Below are 9,485 nucleotides of genomic sequence, written 5' to 3'. Positions count from 1 at the left end.
CTGTCACTACTATCACTGCTGTCACTGCTATTGCTGCTGTCACTATCACTGCTGTCACTACTGTCACTGCTGTTGCTGTCACTGCTGTCTGACTTACTGTCACTATCACTGCTGTCACTGCTATCTGATTTGCTGCTGTCTGACTTGCTGTCACTGTTGTCGCTACTATCACTACTGTCACTATTGCTGCTGTCATTACTATCACTACTGTCGCTGCTATCACTGCTGTCACTACTGTCACTGCTATTGCTATCACTACTGTCACTGCTATTGCTGCTATCACTACTACCACTGTCACTGCTATCACTGCTGTCACTGTCACTGCTGTCACTACTGTCACTGCTATCACTGCTGTCACTACTATCACTGCTACTGTTGCTATCACTGCTGTCACTGTCACTGCTGTCACTACTATCACTGCTATTGCTGCTATCACTACTATCACTGTCACTACTATCACTGCTGTCACTGCTATCTGATTTACCTTTGCCACCGTCAGATTTGTCATTGTCATCATTGCCATTGTTACCATTGCCATTACTGTCACTATTATTAGTGTCTGATGTGCTATCACTGTCATCATCTTCTTCTCCTTTTGAGTGATTGCCATTGCCATTATCTTTTGATTCATCAGAGTTATAAGAAGCATCCCCTCGACTACTGCTGTCATTGTCACTTTCTGAATTAGAATCATCATTGCCATTAGATTCGTCACTGCTATTGGGATCATCTCCTTGTATGGACTTATCATCAAAATCATAACTGTCATATCCATCACTATTGCTGTCACTACCTGTGTTGCTGTGTCCAACTTTATTTCCTGGTTCTGGTTTTTGGCCAGGTCCTTCTATGTTGTCAACCTCTCCTTGTGTCTTGACATTTCCTTTGCCCAAGATCATTCCATGTTGTCCTTTATCCTCTTTATCTTCATTGACTTTCCCAACTTCTTTGGTAATATTTCTATTGCCACTGCTGGGACCTTTGATTTCTATTCCCTATGGAAGGATGGAGGAAAGAATGATTAACTAGTGAATATTTGCTGCAAAATTGCATTGATCTAAGGAAGAATAACTGGGAAAAATTGCCAAGGGATAGGAGTTCCACTTCTAGTACTTCACAGTTATTTGTGAAAATGTGATTTATTCTGTAATTGAAAGCACCCTGGTGTTTAGATTCCTTAAAAATTCATCCACATTCCTACCCAGTAGGAACTTTTGTAAACAATTACATGGGGGATCCATGATTTCACATAAGACTTTTCTAGAATTGTAACTACGTTCTCAGAAATGTATGATTTTTAAAGTTGTTCTATATGGAAGTCTAGTGAGGACTCTAGCTTTTCCTTAAATAGTTAAGTAATATGGATGCAAAAATACATGGACGCTTGTCATGGTTTATTTTTGTGCTAGCATCAATAGTTGGAGGGGAAGAATTTGAACTGCCATTGAAAGAAATCAGCTTTACAAACTAACCTTATCTTGGCTCTTTCCAACAGCGTGTGGCTCTGATTCTTTGGTGATTCCATTTTCTACACCTTTGCTTTCTCTGTGGTTGAGCTTCTGGGTGTCCTCCATTCTTTGGCTGCCATTGTCTTCCGGAACACCAGCAGAATTCTCCTCACTCTTGGAGGTGTTGTCTCCGTCAGCATCATTATGGGGATCTTCTTTGCCTTCGGGGTCATAATCTTCATTACTCTCCGAATTTTGACCTGTACTAGTATCATGATCATCTTCTTTCCCGTGGTCCTGGCCGTCCTGGCCCTCCTGTCCCTTGCTGTTATCATTACTGTCTTTTCCATTCCCTGTTTCTTCATCTTCATCATCACCAGAACCCTTGTCTTCATCCTCATCTTCTCCATTCCCACTAGGACTCCCGTCGGAATTATCCAGGCCTGCATCTTCTCTAGTGCTGGGTGTTACCTCAGCCTCCTTAGTCCCATTTCTGTTGCTGTTGATCTGAGGTGTTATTTCACTTGTATTACCCTCATTTCCACAGGAATTCTCAATTATTTCATCCTCTTTGTCTGTACTGTTATTGTTTCCAACTACTTGGGGTCCATCTTCTTGGACAACAGTGGCACCTTCATTGTGACCTGCATCTCCAACATCCCCATTTGGGGTATTCTTATCAGGATTTCCATTAGTGTTGCTTCTGTTTGTGGTTCCGGCATTGTCAATGATGCTTACTTGTCCCTGGATGCCATTTGCTGTGGTGTTTTCTTCTTTCCTGTGTATTCCATCATGATCATATATTTCTGCTTTTCCTGTGTCCCCATTCCAGCCCTCAATATTCCCTTCTTCGTTTGCTAATGTGGAATATGTAGAAAAGCTCTTCTCTCCTACTTCTGCCCACTCAGAGCCATTCCCTTCTCCCTTGTGACCATCTTGGGTATTCTCTTGCCTTCCTTTATCACCTTCATGCACGGGAACACCACTTTCTTTGATGGTTTCACTGGCATTTAACTTATCCTGAAAAAGAAACATTCAATCAATTACAAGTATCAATGATCTTGAAGGAAAGCAAATTGCAATGTTGGGGAAATTAATGGAATGTAGCAACTCAGAAATAGGAGAAAAAAGAAATATATTACATCCTATACCTGTTCTGACACGTTTGATCTTGCTAGGAGATGCAAATTCACGGATTTTTCGACATGCCTCTCCAGTGGTTTGCTTTGAGGAACCTGCCAAGTAGAAAATACTGGCTATTGAAAAGGTTCTTTTTTGGGAATATGTGCATGAGCATGCACACACACACACACACACACACACAAACACACACACACACATTCTTTCCTCAATGAAGGCAAAAGGTTTAACACAAAGGCCAAAGTATGATCTAATCAGATAGAAAAGAGAAGTGGCTTCTTACAGGGCTTGTGTAGAATTTAAACTGGGCACATGGATATTTTTCACTGCGGTATTACCAATTTTATGGATATGTTAGATGAGCCCACTTATCTCAACTGTAGAAGGAAAGAGTCTTGTAGAAAGACAAGGGGATAGACCTCTGGTGTTTTTGCACAACAAGTCTCTTGCACTAGCACAAGACCTGCTCTAAGTGTAATCCTGACCAAAACTCTTAAGAGAACAGGAGGCATGACCAGAGCCTGCACAGAAGCAAAATCAAGTATTATGCTGTTATACTTCTGTGCTCTGCAACAGCACATTTGAAATACTTGAGAACATTTTCAACTACATAAATACCAAATGTTTGATATTATGAAAGCATATGAAAATGTTAAACATGATGGCTGGCTACTAAATTACAAATGGTTGAATTTTCTCAATTTTTTATTGGTATTTATCATATATTCCAAATTTTCCAAAGTGAGCACATAAATAGTAACTCTGAGTGAAACATTAGTTTCCTATATGTTGAAAAAAATCTACTTTTTCTTATTATTCTTTCTTGGAAACTTCCTAAACAGCACAGACTTTGTTCATATTAGAATGAAATTCTCAGAGTATGAAGCAAAGATGGACAAAGTCTCCATGACTTCTGGGCACTAAGTGTAAATTAATCGAATAAACGTTTTAAATAATAATCATCCTTCAGGCAAGATGTGAATTTCTATAGAGGAATGAGACGATGAGCTGGAGTGGTTTGGTTGAAACCTCACAGACATCGCATAAAGCCCTTAGTGCAAATCTAAATGTTTAGACCCAGCCTGTTAAAAAAAAAATTAAGGAAAAGTATATACACACACACATATACACACACACGTGCATGCACAGACACACACACACACACACACACACAGCACTTTGTATTAATGTTAGGTTAAAAGAGATAACAAAGTGTAGAGGTTTTCTGAGAAAGGCATACTTACTGGAATGGCCCATGCTACTGCCCAAATGCAAAAATATGCAATTATCTTCATTTTCTTTAGGAATAATAATAATCAATGGCTGTATAAAAAAGGAACAGCACAAAATTACTTATAAAGTAAAAGTGATAATCATAATCCTACATTATTATGATGTGTAAGCATTTGCCCTTTTCCTGGGCAAGAAGCATGTATCTAACATGAGAAGACATATGATGTTCCAGAAAATACCTGGTGTGGTTATGGGGACATCACCAGGCTTAGCGCTAATGTAGCTTCCTAGATTCTTTCTGCCTGTGCCAATGAAGGAAAATAGCCATATAGGTACAAAGGGTATAGCTGTAACTTTGTTCTTCTGCAATTCTTGGATGTAAAAACATCTTTTTCTCTTCTGAATAGCTTTAATCAAGTACTAAGTAATTCTGCTGAAATTGTGCTTAAAAGATAAAACACGTGTCATCCTTACTCCAAATCTATAGAATTGAGCTCTACTAGACTTTAAGAGCAAGAAATTACTAACATGAGGGAGCCTATGCTAGCGGAAAGAATTTGGGGTTTGTATTCAGAGACCTGGGTTCAAATGTTACCCCTGCTACTTGCTGTGTAAGCTTGAGAAATTTAAGTAGGTTTATTATCCCTCTACCTGGAATAATAACAAAACCTGCACCTCAGGACTATCCTGAAATTTGGTAGAATTATCTCGGAGAGGCCCTCTCTGACTCCACTTCAAACGGTATTTAGTATCTTGTTCCTTTTTATACCAAGTCATTTTGCACATCTCACTGGTAACACATTGCACTGTTTAAAATTGCCTAGTTACTTATGTGTTGCCCTGATTTACTGTAAACTCCTGAGACCCAGGAAAGTGTCTTGGTGATTATTGTATTCCAATGCAAAGCACAGAAAAAGACATTTTCTGAATGTTGTTGATAAATATTTATGACTATAAGCAATATTTAGCATTGCTTCGGGCACTTTGCAATTTTCTAACAAATGATAGCAATTATTATATGGGACTTCTAAAATCATGATTCTTCATCCCTGTTAGAATTCAAATTCAGAAATGGTCTAAGAATATGTTTCTGATAAGTTGGAATAGACATTTTATAATCTGTGTGAGTAAAAAATCAATTTATATTACAAGTTGGATTTCTTGATGTAATGGTGTCATTACTATAGAAAGGAGAGTTTTACTCCTATTTCATGAACTCCCACTGCATGTATAGATTATAATGCTGCATGTCATAAAATGGCTTTGATTGAATTTAATGGTGATAGGGAAAATATAATAAAACTTCACTGAATATCAACTGTCATGAGAATTATTGGTGTTTTCTCACAGGAGAGATGACACAGTTCCAGAGCTACTGAGGGGGAAAAAAGTGCTCCCTCTTACAGCTGTTCAACAGAAAGCCAAGAACAGCTAGAGCTCCTTCTGAAATGCCATAGATTCAAGTGAGGCTGAGGTGACACCAGGACAAGTATCATGCAGAGCTCTGGGGCACAGAGGTTGAAGGCCAGCTGTTTACTAAGCCACAGTCATCCTGCACTTTGCAGTTCCAAGCCTAATCATTACATAGCTCTGCAGAAGGCCCATTTGCACTGTGATTTGGAAGAGCCACAGCATCCTGGAAAGGTACCTGCAGCCAAGGCCAGAGGGATGTGTGTCCCATTTCTGAGCTACAGTCCAGAAATCTGACCACTACATCTCTCTTTCAGCTCCACTCCAGAACAATTCCGTGATGCTCATCACCGTTTCCCAGGCAGGTGAATGACTTCGAAGACTACTATAAAAATGGCCCAGGTGTTCTCAGCATGAAACAGAGACTTCAGAATTTTGCAAACCTCCTTCAGATTATTTCATTTATTGTTACTCGTGAAATGAGATTTAGCTTCATTTCATTTAGCAATTGGATTTGGCATCACTAGTGATTGCTAAATTTCATTTCATGTGGGACAATAATAAGTAATAGTAAGCAATAAAATACTGAAAAGCAAAACCTAATTAAAGCCTTGTTTGAAAGCCCAAGGTGGATTTTTTGATATCTGAGTTATCTCATTTTTATCAAAACTAATCAAAGTGCCCAGATAATTAATTATCAAATTTCCACCTCAGTTGGCCAATTTTTCAGTATGAGGTCTTTCTTTTTCCCAATCTATCTCTTCCTTAACTCACAATTATTCATTATCTTTTATACATACTATCAATATGACAAGCCAAAAAGGAAGCAAACAATCTAATCATTAAGGGGTATTTGCTTCTTAAAATCAAACTGGCTTTGTCTTTGAAATTCAGAGTTCTTTCTAAATGAATCAGTTGGTTCTGAGTAAAAAGAATATTTCACCTTACCTTAAAAGGCTTCAAAAGGACTTTGAAAATCCAGAATTTCTTATCTTTCTCTTTGAAGACTGAAAGTGGCCCACTGTCCTGGATTTTTGCATGACAATTTTGTACTTGCCGAAATTTAAACTCAGTTTGATAATTTTCTCAACCAATCACTGTTTAGGATTCCTGATATGGGGTTATGAAGTGTCACCGTGTCTATGAAGCACATAATAACTTCCCCACTTCCTTCACTTGCTGATATATATTTGCTCACTGAACCATTCGGTTCCAAAAGGACTAGACTTACTTTCACTTAATTAAACAGCTCCTGTAAGGCTGTTTCACATCTTAAATATAGAGAATCAGTGTAACATATCTGAAAAGAGCCACTTAAACCCTGTCACCCTGACATTTCTTGTCTTGCCAAGGTTGGCAATCTAAGAAAACTCTAGGTTTCTCTAGTAAATATGACTGCCTATTTAAGACCCCTATCATTCTTGAGGTAGATATTAAAGTTTCTGTGCTATAATTCAAGAAACTGTCCACATGCAACAGCCTTGACGTTGCCTGAGGGATCTTTAACAATCTATAAACAGTAACTCCCCTGAAATCTCTCTGATTTAACTGAAATAAGCAGTGACATAAAAGCTTAAGAATCTATCAATTGAGTATTCAAACTAGATTTTAAAAACAGATATTCAAAATATCAAAAGTAGCAAGATATTTACAGGTGCATAAATACAAAAGATTTAGCTGTCCATTACGTCTCAATTATCTGTGTTAGCCGCAGAGTGCAAAATAGAAAATTAGACTTTACATCTAACAAGTTTTGCAATATGAGTGCACCATTCTCTTGAACCCTAGATGTACTACAATGCAGGTAATCCCTAAAACATTTATTTAATTCATGCATTCAAAAACTTGACAGTCTTTTTCTATATACTTGTTTAGCATTTTCAGGAATATGCCAATTTTTGTGTTACAATATTAAAGAATGTGAAACACATAAGACCACTAATGCTATATCACTATGCAACAGTGATATCCCCAGAATATGTATACAAAAATATATGGTATTTATATACAGCATAAAGCTTTGTATGTAGGGAAGAAGTAAGGTTGAAAGGAAGTGAATGGAATGGAATGGAAAGGAAATTTGCCTTGAAGCTGTTTTCATAGCAAATACTTTTTTATTCGTATAGCATATTTACTTGGGCAGATTAAAGGGCCTAACAACTTTTAACAAGACTCAGGTAACTTCTGGGAGTGACACCCTTACCCACACACACATTCATCAGTGGAGGTTGGTGAGCTAAACCTGCCTTTCTTTTCCTTAATTTGAATTAACATGAGTTATAGTCAGAGATTTCAATAGCCCTCTATTAATAATTGAAAGAAAAACATAATTGATATACAAGCTTTAAACAGAAGTTTCACCCAACTTGATATAATTGACATTTACAGATGACTTCATCCAACAACAGAAGAATGAACATTTTTTTCAAGTGTACCTGGACTACTTACCAAGATAGAACATAGCCTGAGCCTCAAAATGAATCTCAGTAAATTTGAAAGAATTCAAGTCATACAAGGTATGCTTACTGAGCACAATGGAAGGCAATTAGAAATCAATAACGAAAGAATTCTGGAAAACCACAAGTATTTTAAGGCTAAGTGGAACACTCATAAATAGTCAATGTGTGACGGAAGAAACCAAAAGGGAAATTCAGAATATATGGGATGACTGAAAATGAAAGCATAGCATATCAAAATCTGTGAGATGTCACTAAAGGAGTTATTTAGGATGAAATTATAGCACTAAATAACCATATATGAAGAGAAGAAGTTTCAAAACAATGACCTCATTTTCCACCAAGGAAGGAAAAATTAAGTTCAAAGTATATAGAGAAAAGGAAATAATAAAGATCAGAACTGAAATTAATTAAATAGAAAACAGAAAAACAATAAAGAAGGTCAGTGAAACCAAAAGCTGATTCTATGAGAAGTCCAATAAAATTTAGAAGATTCTTTCCAGACTAATGAGGGAAATAAAGGAGAAGACACAAATTAACAATATCAGGAATGAGAGGAATGACAACTCTATAGATTTTATAGACATTCTATAAATATTCTATAAGGGGTAATAAGGAAATACTGGGAACATCTTTATGTTAATAAATTAATAACTTAGACGAAGTGGATAGATTCCTTAAAACCAACAAAGCTCACTCAAGAAAAATTAGGTAACTTGAATTGCCCCATATCTATTAAAGAAATTATATTCAGTTTAAAACTTTCCCAGAGAGAAAACTTTGGGCCCAAAAGGTTTCCCTTTAGAGAGGCATTGGTGGTTCAGCGGTAGAGTTCTTGCTGCTCAAGTGGTTTCACTGACAAATTCTATGACATATTTAAGGAAGATATCATTCCAATCCTACACAAAGTCTTTTAGAAAATTGAGAAGGAGAAAATACTTCACAGCTCATTCTATGATGCCAACATTACCCCAGTATCAAAACCAAAAATGTTATAAGCATATAATACTACTGACCTATATCCATCATAAGTGTTAATACAAAAATTTTAAATATAATGTTAGTGAATCAAATCCAATAATATGTTTTTAAAAGATAATACATAATGAGCAAATAAAATTTATTCCAGGTGTGCAAGGCTGGCTTAATATTTAAATGTTAATCAATGTGGCTGGGCGTGGTGGTTCACACCTGTAATCCCAGCACTTTGGGAGGCTGAAGCAGGCAGATAACGAGGTCAGGAGATCGAGACCATCCAGGCTAACACGGTGAAACCCTGTCTCTACTAAAAACATGAAAAATTAGCCAGGCATGGTGACAGGCGCCTGTAGTCCCAGCTACATGGGTGGCTGAAGCAGGAGAATGGTGTGAACCCAGGAGACAGAGCTTGCAGTGAGCCAGTATCATGCCACTGCGCTCCAATCTGGGTGACAGAGTGAGAATTTATCAAAAAAAAAAAATTAATCAATTTAATTCACCATGTTAACAAAGACAGAAAACCACATAATCTCATTGGCAAAGAAAAACATTTCAAAAATCCAACATTCACTTCTGATTTTTAAAATCTCACTAGACAAATAAAACACATGTCAAAAATCCACCATTCATTGTGATGTTAGGGTGTCAATTTTAGATTTTTCCTGCTTTCTCCTGTGGGCATTTAGTACTATAAATTTCCCTCTACACACTGCTTTAAATGTGTCCCAGAGATTCTGGTATGTTGTGTCTTTGTTCTCATTGGTTTCAAAGAACATCTTTATTTCTGCCTTCATTTCGTTATGTACCCAGTAGTCATTCA

At 37.1% G+C, this 9,485-nt stretch overlaps 1 protein-coding gene across 1 annotated transcript in view; it reads right to left on the bottom strand.

Annotated features, from left to right (window-relative positions):
• The window catches only part of DSPP (dentin sialophosphoprotein), a 6,138-nt gene extending 2,255 nt beyond the window's left edge, over positions 1-3,883 (bottom strand). The window contains exons 1-4 of the mRNA XM_011951817.1: positions 3,833-3,883; positions 2,600-2,683; positions 1,473-2,468; positions 3-995 (exon numbers count right to left, since the gene is read on the bottom strand). Coding sequence (XP_011807207.1) covers positions 3-995; positions 1,473-2,468; positions 2,600-2,683; positions 3,833-3,883 — 2,124 coding nt within the window. The remainder of the gene's footprint in view (positions 1-2; positions 996-1,472; positions 2,469-2,599; positions 2,684-3,832) is intronic.
• Positions 3,884-9,485: the final 5,602 nt, after the last annotated feature.

This window comes from Colobus angolensis, unplaced genomic scaffold, assembly GCF_000951035.1.
Source record: "Colobus angolensis palliatus isolate OR3802 unplaced genomic scaffold, Cang.pa_1.0 Scaffold328, whole genome shotgun sequence".
Classification (NCBI taxonomy): domain Eukaryota; kingdom Metazoa; phylum Chordata; class Mammalia; order Primates; family Cercopithecidae; genus Colobus; species Colobus angolensis.
Note: the sequence above shows the minus strand (reverse complement) of the source record. Positions and strands in the feature narration are given on the sequence as shown.